The 17,258-nt window shown below is 35.2% G+C and overlaps 1 protein-coding gene across 3 annotated transcripts in view; it reads left to right on the top strand.

Annotated features, from left to right (window-relative positions):
- The window catches only part of ARHGAP5 (Rho GTPase activating protein 5), a 45,791-nt gene extending 29,631 nt beyond the window's left edge, over positions 1-16,160 (top strand). For all 3 annotated transcript variants that reach the window (XM_032187779.1, XM_032187781.1, XM_032187780.1), the window contains 4 exons: positions 3,809-3,886; positions 5,202-5,333; positions 6,344-6,449; positions 12,364-16,160. In XM_032187779.1, coding sequence (XP_032043670.1) covers positions 3,809-3,886; positions 5,202-5,333; positions 6,344-6,449; positions 12,364-12,694 — 647 coding nt within the window. In that variant the 3' untranslated portion in view covers positions 12,695-16,160. The remainder of the gene's footprint in view (positions 1-3,808; positions 3,887-5,201; positions 5,334-6,343; positions 6,450-12,363) is intronic.
- The last annotated feature ends 1,098 nt before the right edge of the window (positions 16,161-17,258 follow it).

Genomic DNA, 17,258 nt, shown 5'->3' on the forward strand with positions numbered 1-17,258 from the left:
TGTATTGCTAATTAAGGTATCTCTTCAAAGGAAACATCATGGGAATTATGTAAAGAATTCCTAAACAATGCAGACAAGACCACGATGTCAGTACTTCTGGTTAGCTGCTACTCTTATTCCCCTACCTTCCTCCGTGCCCAGTGACCAAACAAAATTACAGTATCTTCAGATCTGGTCCATTTTTAATGAAGTAAAGAATGTGCCTGTTTGCTTTGGCAAGCACAGAAAAAGTGAATTGCTTTTTATCGTGTCATTTTAATTGAAGTTGTTTTTTGTTTTGTAAATGAACTGGCCGTGAAGTATGAGATGGAGTAGTAGTTCATAAACTGGTTGAGAGCTTGTTTAATAGTTGGTTAATGAAGACTGTAGAACTGTTAATTCAGCATTGGATGAGAACTTCCTATTTTTGAGTCTTCCTGAAAGTACTGCTTATTTTCTTCATACTGATTCCTTTTATTGAACATTTCAATAATTTATATATTATTGCAAAAATCAGTCAAATGTTTCTGGTGCTGTTTTTGAGTGTGTGAATTGAAAGTTGTGATTCTTTAAATGCCAGTGTTTCTGTGCACAGATTAGGAACATTTTAAATGTATTTATATCATTTAATTTAGTGTCAGGCTTTTCTTACTTGAAAAGAATTCGCATTCTTTGCTCTGTAGGTACCTACATTCTTGTACATCAAAATTACCGGTCTGGCTCAGTCAGGTGGAGGTTCCCTGAGTCCTGCGTAGTCTGGCTGGCATAGTGGTTGAGAAGTGGTACATTAGGTCAATCTGTGGAGTAAAATTATGGGCTGGTAGAGATCACAAAATTTACAGAGGTAACTCTGAGAATGATCATCTTGGCTGCTGTAGTAGCAAATGACTCCTGAAAAATTCAGTTGGTCACTGTAGGGGAAGGAATTAGACTGGGGAGAAACAGGCATGCTGTGATGAGATGGCACGCGTTCAAAACGGAGGCAGTACAATGAGAGTGAGAACCTGGCTGCAGATGCCAAGTTGGCAGCTACTGTGTGACTCTTAGTCAGGCTAAATATTAGTATAGCTGTTGTCACTCCGCAGAAGGCTTTAAAATCATCAGAGAAGCTGTCTGAAAACATCTACTCTCAATACGTGGTGTCAAACAAGCAAAAAGAACTGAAAGAATTAAAGAGAACGTATGGCGAAAAACGATCCTTTAGTGTAATTCCACGTTACACACGCAGCTTCAATAGGGCTTGCAGTTTGGATCAATCTGCTTTAGAGTAGAAAAGAATTTGGAAAAGATACTGCACAGGACAGTAATGGTGGCTTTTGATGTAAGAACAACTAAACAGATCAGCTTAGAAAATTTCTGAGGAAGGGAAATTGCAAAATAAAAAACAAAACAAAATAAACAAAAAAAAAAAAACATAGTTTTGACAGAGTAGAGAGCTCACTGCTTGTTAACACAACAAAAAAGCTTTAGGAAAACTTCAGATACTGAGCATAAAACCAGTATGTTTTCATGCTCTACCTTACTGAATTCTGAAAGAGCTCTCTGCCATGAGTTGTTGTAAAGACCACAATAAATGACTTAAAGGGATTTTAGCTGAATTAGGGGAGGATAAAAACTCAAATGGCGATTGCAAGTCCTTATGCAAAAGCATTCGTAGGAAGATGGGAGGATGTACCACAGAAAACTTACTCATTTCTTCTCCTGCTGCTCCTACCTCTTCCCTCAAGTATGTCCTGCGTGCTGGTGTGGAAATGGGATATTGTGCTGGGCAGGCCTTGGTCTGCCTTGTTGCTGAGGTTAATGTGGTCATGAGCTGTCAAGTTTAGATGGGTAAACTGCAATGTTATACTTGAAGATCTTGATGTAACAAACATTACAGAGACCTGGTTGGTTAATAAAACAACAGCAAACTCAACAAAAAATATAAACTTGAAACATTACTTAAATCACATCATCGAACTTCTAAGTTCGTGTACATGTATGTACACAAACAGATTAAACTTTTTTCTGCGTGTGCCTTAAAAGAACAGCATACTAACAGCTCATCAACTGTTTCATGAGGTGTTATTTTCTAGAATATAAAAGCAGGAAAAATTATTTTTGTATGAGGAATGTAAGAGACAAATTTAGTGAGCATAATCCAGAATTGCAGCACTCAGCTGCTGTTCTTGGAAGAAGATGCCTAAAGTTAGTAGGCATCTCCTGAAAATTTTCAGAAGTGCTGTGTTAGCTTTTATGGTATCTCAGAGCTGTAGTGGTCTGAGCAAAGAGGTGTCTACTGTGTGGTGAAATAGGGGAAAAAAAACAAAACCACCAGATACTACCATAGAGCATCTCTGTTTCCACAGCAGCCCAGTCCAAGTATTGAAGGTTTAAGCTCTCTTACTAAACAGCGACTGAATCAGACTTTACAGAAAATGCTGTTGCAGCAGATTCATTTCCCTTTGTGCAGAAAGAAATGGAATGGTAGTTGGATAAAGCACAGAATACCCTGGGGCTGTGGGGGATCTAACTGAGAGTTCTCCTGTACTAAACGATCCTAGCTTGTTCTTACCTACCAGTGATTTTTTATTTTTTTTTTAATTTTATTCCTTTATTTACAACTTCAGCAAGAGGAATACAAAATTTTTCTGTGACAGCATTTGGGGCGCATTTTTGAAGGCAGGTTTGAAACCTCTCCAGCTGTGGAAATCATTGAATCCCAAATTTTGCCCTGTGCCACCAATTTTTATCTCCTGCTGCTTTTTGAGGAAAGCAGCATATAGTGCTTTGTTTTTTTTTTTTTTTGAAAGGACAGTTTTGGTAAATACTTAAAAGAAAAGATTCTTGGCAATATGGATTTGGAAAGCTAAATGGAAGGTTTTTTGAAGAAGAAATACTCAAAAGTTACAAAGGTAGTCTTGATGGGGCCAGTAAAGAAATGTGTGTGCGGCATGAAGAGGGAGAAACGGAGTTATAAGAGTGATAATTGCCAAATGGATTAATGCAACTTTCCCAGCTGTATGAAGTAGTTACGTGTATTCTGTACTTGCAGCGTGTGAGCAGGATTTCTTGTGTTTGCTGGTAATCAACATGCTCTGAGACTGAGGTATGACTGAGGAGTTGCTGTATTGACTTGATGGTGGAAAATGCATTCAGTTACTGGGCTGTGATGGTAAAGAGCCAAGAAACTTTTATAGAGCTCTAAAAGTTTGTTGTTGTTGTTGTTTTTTAAATAAAAGCATGTAGTGCTATGGAGATGTAGCATATAGATAATTTTGTAACTGTAAAGATGAAGAACTGTGGACTATGAACTGGTTGTTGTCCTTAATGATTTCCAAATCGCCAAAGAAAAAGATTACAGGTGGCTGTGATTAGCAGGCTGGATGCTTCCGTTTAGCGAGTAGCTGTGGGCAGAACAGATAGCGATGTGATAGGATGCATAATCAATGGGGTGGAGCGAGCGATCATGAGTGTGTGTCTGTGTTTTGTGTTCATAATGAAGGTGTGGATCTGTATTGTAATGTTATTTACCTAGGGTGGCAGCTAGAAATATGATAACTCAGTAACACATAGTAAGGCAAGGTAATAATGAGCAGCCTGGAGAACCTCTGCTTCCTAACACTTTGCTCCCCTCCTGACTTACACTAAATGGAGTAGTGTAATCAAAAAACAATTGGTATTTTCCTGTTTTGATAACAATTACAGTGATATAGTACTACCATGTAACTTTTTAGGCACTTGGATTTATGTTCCTACCTATGGCTTCTGAATAAATAATTATGACTGGCTCTGTTTTGCTCTGTAGTACATAACCTTGTTTTATATCTGTTTTTTCCCTCCTTCTAAGGATTGTGTACTGAAGGCCTGTACCGTGTCAGTGGTAATAAAACAGATCAAGACAACATTCAGAAACAGTTTGATCAAGGTAATGCCCAAATTTATTATTTAAAGCCAAAACAACTTGAATTCACCATGGATTTATAAGATAGTGCAGTCACTGTAAATGAGTTACATGTTCAATCTGCTTTCTCTAGTACTGAGTGCTTAATGCTCTGGTAGGTTGTACTGATACAGTTCAAGTTGTAATTACTGAAGCTGTGTGTAAACTAAGGATGAGATAAAATCAGTTTTAACTGGCTACAAGATTCTAAGTGCTGCTTGTGGAATTTCTAGGTGCTATTCTAGCTGTATAAATGAGTTTAACTGCAGTCTAAAGTGCTCACCATTCCTAGGCATTAAAGCATTGACTTCCTTCCCACACGCCCCCCGAATGTAGAACTTTTTGATAATTATTTTATTGAAAGCCCTCTGAATAATATGGATTAACTTGATATAATATGGATTAACTTGATAACATGGATTAAATCTTGATAATGAATTTGTAATACCACCTTCCTCATGCTGGAATGTACTGGAATATGATCAGTGAATAATGCTGTTCATCTGGGTGTATTGAGAAGGGTCAGCATTATTTTTTCTTTCTGCTTTTTCATTTAATCAAAGTTGATCCTTCAAAAAGAAAAAAAAAAAAACGTATTTTAAGAGTCCTCTTGGATATGAGTCATGAAATTAAATCTGTGTGAAATAGATGAAATAGATGAAAAAATTCCTCCTAGATGATAAGGAGAATAAATATATATTTTCTTTAATGCCTCATTTTGTACTATTTCAGATAATCTAAATATAACGCTAGACGTCACTATATTAAATGATGTTTCAGGTGGAGTGGACTTTTGAAAAATTTTTAAATTATCTAGCATGACTTTTACAGTGAATCTAGTAGTAGGTTATATGGCAATGTAGAATCACTGTGTTGTTATTGCATGTGTTATTGTCCTTGCTTAAAAGGCTTTGTGATCTTGTTAGTGTGTCTACATGAACTCTGCAAATTGTGCCAGTTTTTAACAAAATTTGGGGAAATAGATTTTAAAACTCATTCTTGGGCAAAATGAATTATCAGAAAATAGTTAATGTCAAATAAAAGTGCATTTAGATCCACACAGAGTTAGACAACTTTATTTTCTGATCTGCTTTCTTAATACTGTCAGACTTGTTAAATTTGATTTCATGTGTGTCAAAGTGATGGTATCTTACCCACTGATTCACCTTGTCGTGAGTTTTTGACAAATATTTGGCAACATTTTCATTTTCAGCATTTTCAATAAGTTCTTGCTTTCATAAAATGCCACGAAGGATAGCTGTAGGTTTTACTTACAGTGCTGTTTAATTTTGTCTTACAGATCATGATATCAGTCTAGAGTCTATGGAAGTGACAGTTAATGCTGTGGCTGGGGCTCTTAAAGCCTTTTTTGCAGATTTGCCAGATCCATTAATTCCTTACTCTTTACATCAGGAGTTGTTAGAAACATCAAGTAAGTAATAATCTTGTTTTGATTTTATTTTTACAAATTGATTGTCCTTATTGCTATTTTTAGTTCATTGTACTTGGAAGGGTTACCTGCATTGATTTTTATCTTGACTTTTTAATTGCTTAGATGTACCCACTTCTTGTTAACATTCTTTCAAAGTAATTGGACTATATGATGAAGTAAACTTGTTACATTAGATTTTTCTAAATAAGTTGTGGCCTATTATTTCTAGTTTACCTAGGAAATTTAATTGGAAGAATCTCCTTTTTTTAATTCTGTATTTGTTCTGCATATGATGAAAACTCTTGGAAATCTAATGTAGTTAGGTATGTAGTTGTTAAGCAGGTGTGTACGTGGGGGAAACGCCCCTCAATTCATCATGGCTTCCATTCAAAGAAGTCTGTAGAAATCTGACATATATATGGAATATTATGGTAAATCTGAGATTTTTTTTAAATTCTTCTTGAACTCTGTGTAAGATGAAATGGTTAACCATGTTTACAAATGCTTTAAAAGTTTTAAGTGAAAATATGACTAAATTGTTCCCTTTCCTTAAAGAGGGAACATCTCTCTTGGGATCATTTCTGGGTGCCAGCAAGCTGTTTTAGAAAAGCAGTGCTATTCATTTTTGCAGCATACAGCTGTGATATCCAATATTCTTAATGCGTTTTGTTCAAAATATGAAAATATCAGTGTAAACCTAAGGCTTGGGCCTGGACTTCATTTAAGTATATTCCCTTAGAAATTTTATATTTTTGTATGACATCTCTAAGCACTTATTTTTGATGTTTTTGCTGTACTTTTCAGGCAAATCCCTTATTTACTATGTTTCTGGTGAGGTTTTATTTTTTTCTTGATTAGTTAAACTTCAGTCAAAACATGCACTAGCTTAGAATGTGTGATATAGGTGGTCTTACTGTTTTCCAATGCAATTGGAAAAAGTAGGAAAAAGAGAGCAACACTATTCAGAATTTCTTTCTAAATGTATGAGAAAATGTCATTTGTTTCTATAGAGATCCTGGATAGGACAGAACGACTGCATGAATTAAAGGAAATTGTGAAGAAGTTCCACCCGGTTAACTACGATGTCTTCAAATATGTGATAACGCATCTAAACAGGTTTAGTATTTTCTACTAATTTTTTTAATTTGTAACACTCGAAAAATAGATGTATTAGTAACTGTTAATTGCTGTATATCACAAGAAAGCTGAAAGAACAAATTTGCACAACTGTTGCAGATCTCATTTCTCAGGAAGTAGCTACTAATGTTAGAGGCTGATATAGGTTCGAAGGAACATGGAGGTCATCATGGTCAGCTTCAATCAGCATCTAAAATGTAGCACTAAAAACACCCACTGAATGACTAAAATGTAGAACAAAGCTATAAGTATGGTAAATTGCTTACATTCATATCCTAAATCTTGCCTCTTACAAGGAAATGTAATGGCTTTCTTTAAAAAAAAAAAATTACTAAAATAGTCTTAATACTTCTAGATGTATACTATCTGATCTGACCCTTTAAGTGTACACCCTGCAAGTGTACAATATGCAGTCATAAAATGTAAAAAGACTATCTTTTTCTTATTCATCTAAAACAGTGGATTCTCTGAAATCCACTAAATCAGATTAACTATGTTATTAAGAGTTATGAGGAGAGACTGAAGGAACTGCAGTTCTCTAGTCTGGAGAAGAGGAGGTTGAGTGGAGACCTGATCTCTGTCCACAGTTATCTGAAAGGAGGTTGCACCAAGGAGGGTGTCCTCTCTTTTCTCAGGTGGCAAGTGAGTAGGATGTGAGCCAATGGCCTCAAGTTGCGCCGGGGAGGTTTAAACTTGGATATTGGGCAGAATTTCTTAATGGAATGGGTGGGTAGGCTTTGGAACAGACTGCCCAGGGAGGTGGTGAAGACCCCATCCCTTGACATATTTGAGATATGTGGACGTGGCACGCAGAGACATGGTTTAGCGGTAGATTTCTAGTGTTAAGTGGATGGCTGGACTTGATGATTCTAAAGGTCGTTTCCAACCTACAATTTTATTTTCATTGAGTATATGAGAAGCTTTGAAATTTAGGCACCTACTTTACACTTCTCTCAGTCACAACTATATTTCTAAAGCTTTATGAAGTTACTCATTTTCCTTTGCAAGGGAATGTATCTATTTTTTCATTGCAGTTTTGCCAAATAAAAATTCTGTTTTCTAGCTCTAAAATAGATAGTCATAATTAGAATTTTTCTATGTGTTTTTATATTGCATACTTGAAAGATGTTCTGAGGTAAAAATGAAACATCACGTATTTGACACAGTTACTAGATAAGTCACTTGAAATGTTTCAGTAGTTCTTAATGGACCAGATAGAAACTCGCATGTCACTTGAATTCAGTGAAATAGTGTCAGTCCTGCAATTGTCAGAATTCATCAGCTGGTCATCTGTTTGCATAGCACAGCTGAGTGTACCAAAAGTCTAATTGCAGTGTCAAGTACCCAGATTGCTGCGGGTTAAAGAGCTAAACGCAATTGTAAAAAATGCTGAAAAGGTTCTAATGCATGCACATACACAGATGACTGAAATAAATTCATCACAGAACTTACCGGAGAACAGTAGTGATGTATATTGGCCTTTGCTCTCCAGTCCGTTCTCATCCTCCTAAAGATGAGTGACATACATACAGGTTGCTAGTAACCAAATAATGTTTTCTTAAGTATGAGAGGCTGTCATTTTTCTCATTTGCAGTGGCAGGTGAGTGCCATTCAGCAAGAGAACTGCCTAAGCATAAGCAGTTGCATATATATGGAGGTAAATACAGGATCTTAAAATAAACTCAGACCTTTTCTTGTAACTGAATTCTTTATAGACTATATTTATTTTTAAGAAATTAACAAGTGGAGAATTATTGCTAGTATATAATAGAAATTGAAATGTGTTTTTTGGATGAATTTCTCATTAAATGAGCTAAAACACTCCAAAACACTTCTCTACATGACTGAAGAGTTCTCTTTACAAACTGCTATTTTCACTGTTTAGTTTTTATTTCACATGTCAGCAGAGTGAGAAATGTGCTATTGTTATATAGTTAAGTGTGAGTGGTTGGTGATTGATACTATTTTGGTATGTCCACAAACATAGGACTTTGTTATTGAAACAAAGAATGCAAGTACTGTCCCGATGACTTTGCTCTAGACATAAAAGACCATGAGAATGCAGTAAATAGCAGCGAGGAGATGAATATTTCTTCAGTGTGATAAGTACCTTTCATAGTATGCTAGCTGTCTAATTGTGGTTGATTAATAGTAAGTAGAAGTGAGTTTTAAAGACTTTGTTGAAACAGGATGGTGTTGTATTGACACTGGCTTTAATTTTTTCTTCTATAATGGCTCCCTTTATATGTAAGAGTTAATATGGCACAGTGTGCTTCTGAGGACTATGAAAAACATGGTTGCACAGCTTTTGAAGTCTGATCACAGGTATACAGGGTATACAGCCTGAAGAGCTGGGAGTGGACAAAGATGGTAGGGTCAAGAGAAGTGGCAAGGTTGAAATACAGACTCTTCATTTTCATTTTGAATGATTATAAAAGAAGATAAAAAGACATTTGTTAAGCACTCACAAGAAGATTCTGAAGTAGTATGGGGAAAGTATGGTAGGAGTTGCAATATTTATAAAATAAAAGTAATATGAATATTGCTTTTACTCAGGAATGGTATCCCAATATCCTTTGGACCAGGTTTATTAAAAACAGGTCGAGAGGCAGTATTTGTGTACTCTCACACAATTTGGAATAAGTAATGCGCGTGCTAAAATACAAGTCTATCCTTTATAATTACCACTATACATGCATTGTAAATGAGTGAAAATATTTTTTATAGCCATAATTGTAGTGTTTACTATGGTTTTCACAGCTTTTCAATCTATGGACTACAGCCAGCTGTCAGAAATTTTTGCAGTCTGCTCTTGCTGATCATCAAAATAGTCACTGACAAGTTACTAAAGTTTTTTTTCCTGTCTATTTCTGCACGACAACTGTATCTCAGTTGCCTTTGTCTTGTCTACCTTAATACAAGAATTGTATTCCCAGTAGAATAGCATACTTGTTTGGCAGGTTTATTAACACCAGATGTTTCATGCAACTCTCACTAGTAACTTCTAGATGAAACTGTGATGTTACTTAGAGCGCAGGGTATTTTAGTTTAGTTTACATATCTTCTGCCCAAGAAGAGTCTTATGTCAGAAGCAACCAAACCATCATGCTTACAAGTATTTTGGAATTCATCAGGCTCTGTTTCTCTCCTGTAGTTCATACAGCACCAACCTAGGGAAATTGATTCAGTGAATCCATTCATTGCAGAGAGGTAGAATTTCCAAACCTGGGCTCATTCTTTTTCTGAACGTCCTGTCATCAAAACCATGTTTACAAAGTTCGTAGAATCATTTAGATTAGAAAAGGCCTTCAAGATCATCAAGCCCAACCATTGGTTTGAGAGCAAGAGCCCATAAGAGTAATCTAGTACTTGTGTTGCATCTTGAAATTCTTTTGTTTCAACGTCTCAACGTGTTTACCTTTTTTGGGAACCTGTATTTTCTTCTTCCTTAGTGTCAGTTCTTTCCAAAGTGAACTGTTTTCCAATTGCAGTTCCCCAGCCTGTAAGAGACATTTTGTTAAAAGACTTTTGAGTTCGGAGTATTTTTTGGTGGTGGTGGTGGTGGTGGTTTTTGTTGTTGTTGGTTTTTTGGTTTTTGTGGTATCAAACCATTTGAGTAGATTCTGTAGATTTAGTAGATTAATTTGACCTAGAAATATATTACTTTGTAAACTTCATACATATTTCATGGAATTTTATGTAATTCATAGAACAGTAACTAACTCACCAGGAGAAGTTGCTTTTTCTTGAGGTGTGATAATGATAGACTAAGGAACTGATCTCTGTGGCACTCAGATTGATCCCTGCTTAAAGAATTGTTTATTTTTTAAACTATCTTGGTTTATATAGATTGTCTTGACATTTAATAATGTTCTTTAATTCCAGTGTTTATGATACTAGTCTGATGTGTAAACTTGTACATTAATTGGCAGTTCAGGCATAGTCAAAACCTGTCAGTTCTTCCTTATATCATTACCACAATCTCCCTTTCAGTTGTTCCTGTGAAGTTCTGGAAATCTGGAACTGAGGTTGAATTTACTTATTAATTGGAAAAACATAAGAACAAAGTAAAACAAACAAACAAACAAAATTAGTTTGCTAGGGTAGTGTTGTGCTGTTCTGCTCAACAGATTGGCTCACAGAGGGGTGTGACAGGTGCCAAACCTAACGAGCATAAGCAGAGAAGCCTGTACGCTGCACGTGGCAGGGAGAGACAATAAGGAAAAAATTCCTTCTTTTGTTGGAGCTGGACAGTATTCAGTTAATTCTGGTTCATGGAACTCTCCCCCACGTCTTTTATTGGCAAATCTGCAGTTTCATAGGGAATGGATTTTTTTTCCTAAAATTATATTGGCTGATATTAGGTAAAATGTCTTCTAATTATTTTTTTATTGCTTCACTCTGCACTTTTAAGAGCTTTAATATTTTATATATTTAAAATATTTTTATTACTTTAAAGCTCAAATGCTGCTTTGTTTAGAAGCTTCTGTGCAAAATGTGTATGGAATAATATTAATAGTTTTGCTGATAAAATACTTGCAAAAATACTTCCAGGTGATTTGTTTTGCTTTTCCCCTACTAGTTAATAATAAGATACTTATTAACTTCGTGATCAGAGTTCAGTTACAGTTGCAGTAGCTGCTGCTGGCATGTTAAATAGATATCCTGGCTCAGCCTAATTCAGCATCTTGTGAAACACAGCAAGTGACTACAAGAAGAGAATGAGCATAGAAATAATAAGTTAGCTCATTTGTGCTTGCTTTAATAAGCAGCAGATGAGTGAACCGAGTCTGATTAGATATTGCTTTGGAAGAATGCTGCAGTAATCACAGGAGTTGCAGTGCTACTTGCTTACATCAGAGAAACAAAATAGAGATTTTGGTTCGGTGTGACTGTGGTAAGTCATAGTATTAGGAACGTTAAATACAAAAAGAAATAGAATGGGAGAAAGAGAATTACAGCAGAATCGCCATTCCAAGGGACGAGTCTGTAATAGAGGAAAAGGTCCAAGTTGCAAGTTAGTAAGGAGAGAGTGCTAAAGCTGAATATTGAGCCTGTTCCTTCTGCTTCTTTTGTACAATCTTAGGAGGCTTCTGAGTGCATGTATACAGTGACAAAAATTGGCATGGTAACAAAATTGGATAAAAAAAAACTTTTTTTTCTTCAAGGTTGTGATTGAATAAACAGTAATAGCCATTTTTATAAATAAGTTCTATACAACTGTATACAAGTACACAATTGCTGCAATTTAATTGTTTTTACGTGCTGAACGTTTGAATATCCACAGTCATTAAAGCAATCCATCCCTTTCCTTTTATTATTCCTGAAAGGTTGTTGAAACCCGTTACCAGGGAGCTTCCATTTTGCATTAAAAAGTAATTTAGATACTCATTTCAAGTCTTATGTTTGTACTTTTTTTTCATATTAACTAGCAATAATGCAACAAGAGGACCTAGCTTGACAAAGGCTACTAGTCTTCCTCAAAATGAGTTGGACTGGGGCACCTGCTCCAACCAATTTGCACTGATGTGTTCTTTACAGCTGAGGCAAATTCTTTTGCGGGCCAGCATGAAAAAAAAATGAATAGATGTGCTGTAATCAACACTTGGTATTACTGGTTGTGCATTTTCTTAACATACAATCTAATGTGATCCCCTTTTCTTTGAGTATCGTAAATGATGGTCAATATGTGGCTGTACTGCAGTAAGAAGCGGGTTCTGACATTCTTCTCCTAGACAATCTGCTTGACTTTATAACACATGTAAGCCTGTGGCTGGTGGAGGAATTTGTAATTTATTATTGTCACTTCAAAATGTTGGTGTGTGTTTAAATACTTGTGGTTTGATTGCATACAATTTTTAATTAACTTCTGTGCATGTCATTCTCATTTCAGGGTTAGCCAGCAATATAAAACCAACTTTATGACTGCCGATAACCTGTCAATTTGTTTCTGGCCTACTTTGATGAGACCCGATTTTGAAAACAGAGAGTTCCTTTCTACCACGAAAATCCACCAGTCGGTTATAGAGACCTTCATCCAACAGTGTCAGTTTTTCTTTTACAACGGAGAGATCATAGAAACACCGAACCCAGTGGCGTGTCAGCCACCGCCTTCCAACACAGTGCAGATGGTGGAGCCCATGGTACCTCTTCAGTTGCCGCCACCCCTGCAGCCTCAGCTGATACAGCCACAACTACCAGCAGACCCTCTTGGTATTATATAGATAGGAGATGATTGCAGGCAGCCTGGCACTGGACAGTAAAGAAAAGCTATAGACATGCATGTTTCAGGATACAGTAATGTACTTCATATTTATGACAAAAATTCTCATCCAGCTGATTGGACATCTTTTTGTTCTATCCCGTACTGTGTTCCTCATTTGTACACGCTGCAGATAAGAACTATGTGGTAAGCATGACTGGAGAGGTTTAATTTTTAAAAGCAAAAATAGCTATAAAGTACAAAGCTGCTGCTGCATGATACTTTATTGCAATCACTATATCATTCCTGTGACAATTTGTCACAATATATTGTGAATAAAATTTTTTCTATAGAAATTTAATGATTAAAAAATTACATTTATGAAACATTCAATGCTTACAGCCTGCTTTATGGCTGTTTTTGTTATTTAACATGCTATTTTTGGCAATTTTATTCACATTCAAGCGTTCTGTGTAAACAAATAAAGCCCAGCTATAGTTTATTTTGTAATCTCCTGGCTACTTATGTGACGGTAGGCTTAGGATGGTTTATGGAAGAATGCAAAATGCACTGTTGAGAATTTTACAATCCCTCACCTTCCATCTTTACTTGTAAGTAAACCTGTGGACAGTTTGTTAAGGGTGGGTGAACTTGCTTATTATTTCTTACAGCACAATACCAAGGACATGCTTGTTGTAAAAGTGAATTTCAAATACTGTACAAAAGTTTTGATGTTGCCTACTTATTTCTTTATGTTCCATTCCTGAACTAAACATTTTGTAAAACTCAATTCTGTAAACAACTGCATGTTTGAAAGATCATTGATGGTCTTGTAAACTTAATCTAATATATTTTAGATATTTTAATTTTTCCCACTTGGGAATACATGTAGTGTTTAGAAAATAGTTCATGACATTTTCATATAAGGTTATATAACTTTTCATACATAAACATGAACTTTGTTGTAGTAAAATTCTCTAAACCAAACAATGTTTTAATCTAGGACTTCAATTAATCTATTCTTTAAATCTATTTTTATGTGACCCTTTAAAGATATAAAAAAAAAAAAATGCATTGCTAATACATGGCAATAAATACTTTGGGTACTGACGATTAACTTCTTTGGAGTGTGTATATATATAAAATCACAAACTTGTATTCTTTTTTTTTTTTCCTGTGGTATGTTGTACTAAAAATTGAATGACTGATTTTTGGTTTTGCACCATTTTTTTTAATGATCTCTTTTTTCATTTATTTTCATTTTACATTGGTACCAATTTTGCTGTAAGAGAATGCTGCTTAATTTAAATAGATCTTTTGGTTAAATATTTTGTTAGTGGTTAAAAAAAATAGAAGGTTACAAGTTGTAGCAAAGGAGAGACCATAGATGATCACTATTGTGATACTTCATAGCAGCTTTTTTTCTTCCATGCTCCAAATACGCCTTTTTAGGTTTGCAAAGACGACAAGAGTTTTGGCTCGTTCAGCTGCTAGAATGTTCTGTGTAGTTTTTTTTAAAAAGCTTTATGATGGTCACTGTTGTAATCTTCACTTATAACAAGATTTAAGATCGTCTTGTATGTATTATAGTAAATAGATGATTTTGAGACTTAAGGCTCTTAAGAGTTTGACTTGCTCCATTTTCATAAAATAAAAATTGCCTTTCCCTCCCACTTATGTCCTAGGTATTGTACTTCTAATTATGACTTGGAATATCATTCTAGATTACTATGATACCATAACTCGGCTGCTGTTTTAAGTTACATGTATATTATAAATTATCTTGATATTGTGTTATATTCTTGCAATTATCTTTTCTAAGAAAACATAAAAAAAAAAAGAAAAGTCAACCCTATTCCTATTGCAAAGCACACAGGAATTAATAGTACAATAAAGTCTGTCCTGTAAATTGTAGTATTCTTAACTTGTTCTACTTTACATCTGTTGTCTATATAGCTTTTATTTATAGTTGTCAGTCTAACATTGGCATGTTTAGCAAAGCAAATGAGACTACAAGAGTTTTATAAACTATTTCTAGGTTGCTAAAGAATTTATTTTTCTACTATATATGGTATAGACAAAGCATCACCTGTACAGGAAACAAGGCTATTTCTAATAGAAGTAAGCTTAAAAATAAATGCCAGTCATATCCATATTTAAAAGTTGTATACATAAAGTATCTTCGGTCTTTGTAATGTGAATTACATTTTGAACTTTCTATAAAGTCCAAGGTGTTTGCCATAATATTTATCTAATCTTTGAATACTAATTATTAGAGTAATTGACATTCCATTTCATGAGCTTTCACACTGAACTCACCATCAGTAACATTCTTCTTGTGTATGTTATGGCTAAATCAGGTATTTTATGGTTTGCTAAAAACTAACACATCTGGCCAAATACGAGAGTGTTATTGCATTTACCAGATAAAAACATTGGAAGAAAAATAGTAAGAAAGCACAGCGTGTGACTCTTGGCTGTCACTTGGCAGAGTTCCTGCATAGGATTTGCATTATGCAAGTGTTGTATGCAGGAATGTGGATGTGTGTGTGTATGCACTTGGAGGTGTGTGTGTTTATGTACACAGGCACATGTGTACAGACTTGCTTGCACATACACCCACAAAGTAAAGCTTCTAAAGGATACTAGGAAATTAGACCATCGTTACTAAAGTATACAATAGAGCTTTCTCCATTATTTTTGGTAGTGCTATAAAATGAGGAAGCATGTCATTATATGCAAACTCCTCATACGCTGGGTCATGTAGTCCCTTCTAGTTTTAATGGAAATAAAAACAATAATAACTCTATTTTTAAAATGTGAGCATTTTTACAGTAATATCTATCTTGATAAAAATACATATGTATATTATTTTCAGTTGAGCATCTCAGTGACACTTTATGGAGTACTTTGTCTCTTTTTATGTAATTTTGGTATAGGCATTCTGCAGTGTGATGTTTTTCAATGTTTTACCAATTTTCAAGACCCACTCGAGTTACAAAAGCACCATTTTAAGAAATGGTTAACAGATTGTTTTAGAATTCCTTACCCTTCATGATCTTGTGGAATTTTAACATATATAGTGTAAATAGATCGCAGATGTCAACTGATGTGAAAAGAAACTTCTTCTGTTGTATGTTTTCTCCATTATTTGAATACTGGTTGCTAGAAAGTTTTAGATATGTTTATTTTTAGTTGCTGGCATTTAGCTTCTAATATTTATGATAAATACGGAAAACGAATCAATTAGAGATGAAAAATTTGGCCTTAGCTTCCATGCTTATTTCATTTTTTTTCAGTAATTGTGATGCTGTTTGTCAACTGAAAAAGTTACATATATATAAAATTTTTAAAGGTAAAATTTTGTTCTTTGTTTATAATGTAATCCTTTGTTGCTACATCAACACAATACTGCAGTGGACTAAATATCAGTAAAGCTTATTCTGTATAAAAGATGCAATGAATAAAATACTAAGATGCTTACTGTGTATAATGTTCAGTTTAGTTGCCTACTAAATTTTTGAAGGCAAAAGCACCCTGTTTTCTCTCACATACACAGAGAAATTTAGCCATAAATCTTGCTAAACTGAGTGCATCGAATGCTTAAGGAATTTCTGGGGGAGGGAGGGAGGGAGATGGGGTGGGGAAGGCACGAGTCTCTCTTTTTGGATCTCTTGTACTTCTTTTAAACTGCATAAATGTGTAAGCATTTTGCACACAATGTGAACTGAATGGTGTACCCCATTCTGTATGTGATGTACCCCTCTGCCAGGGTGGAGACATGCAGACCTCCCAAGTGATCAGACGGAGAGTGTTCTGTTTTTCTGTTCAATGCACAGTAAATTCTGTGGTTCTTACATTTTGCACTTGATTGAGCTGCTCAGCAAGAAAGGCTGTGATTATGGAAATCATTTTTTTCCGATTTCTACCATGCTAGAGGAATGGTCAAAAAATAAAAAGGCTCTTTTTGAAATTGTTTCCTATAGAATTTCTAAGCCTGCAGGAAAAACTGCACCTTGAGGCAAGCTTTAACTTCTCAGCATTTCATATCGTTGGTTGTAATTCTCCTCTTAACTGTATGGGATAAATCCAACTGGATAAAAAAACAAAGGAAAAAACTTGCAAGTTGTACTGCTTTAAGTTCATGCAATACCTACGCTTAGTTTGTTTCTTCGAAGTGTCTTTTGAGTACCATGAGTAACACAGAAGTAACTGCAAAACTGCCTGCCAGCCTTCAAATATGAACAGTGTTCAGTTTTTTTTGTGAATCTTAACACCCTCAGATACTGGAAGGTTTTAATCTCTAATAGGATTCATTTTACCTGTAACTCAGTGTGAGGTTCTCAGTTAGATTGCTGTATCCAAAGACATTATCTCAGCTGAATCTGCAGCGTAATGCCATGGTGGGGCTGTACAACAGACCCCAATCTTCTGATGTACAGCTGTCCTAGAGAACCAACGCGTGAAATAAGTCTTCATTTGTGCCATTTCTTTTTCCTTCAAGTGATGTGTAGGGTTTCCATGGAATCAGAAGGGATGAATTTGATCTCTCATCATAGCTAGCAAAAGTAACCACTTTTTTTTTT

Source organism: Aythya fuligula, chromosome 5 (genome assembly GCF_009819795.1).
Source record: "Aythya fuligula isolate bAytFul2 chromosome 5, bAytFul2.pri, whole genome shotgun sequence".
In the NCBI taxonomy this organism is placed as follows: Eukaryota; Metazoa; Chordata; class Aves; order Anseriformes; family Anatidae; genus Aythya; species Aythya fuligula.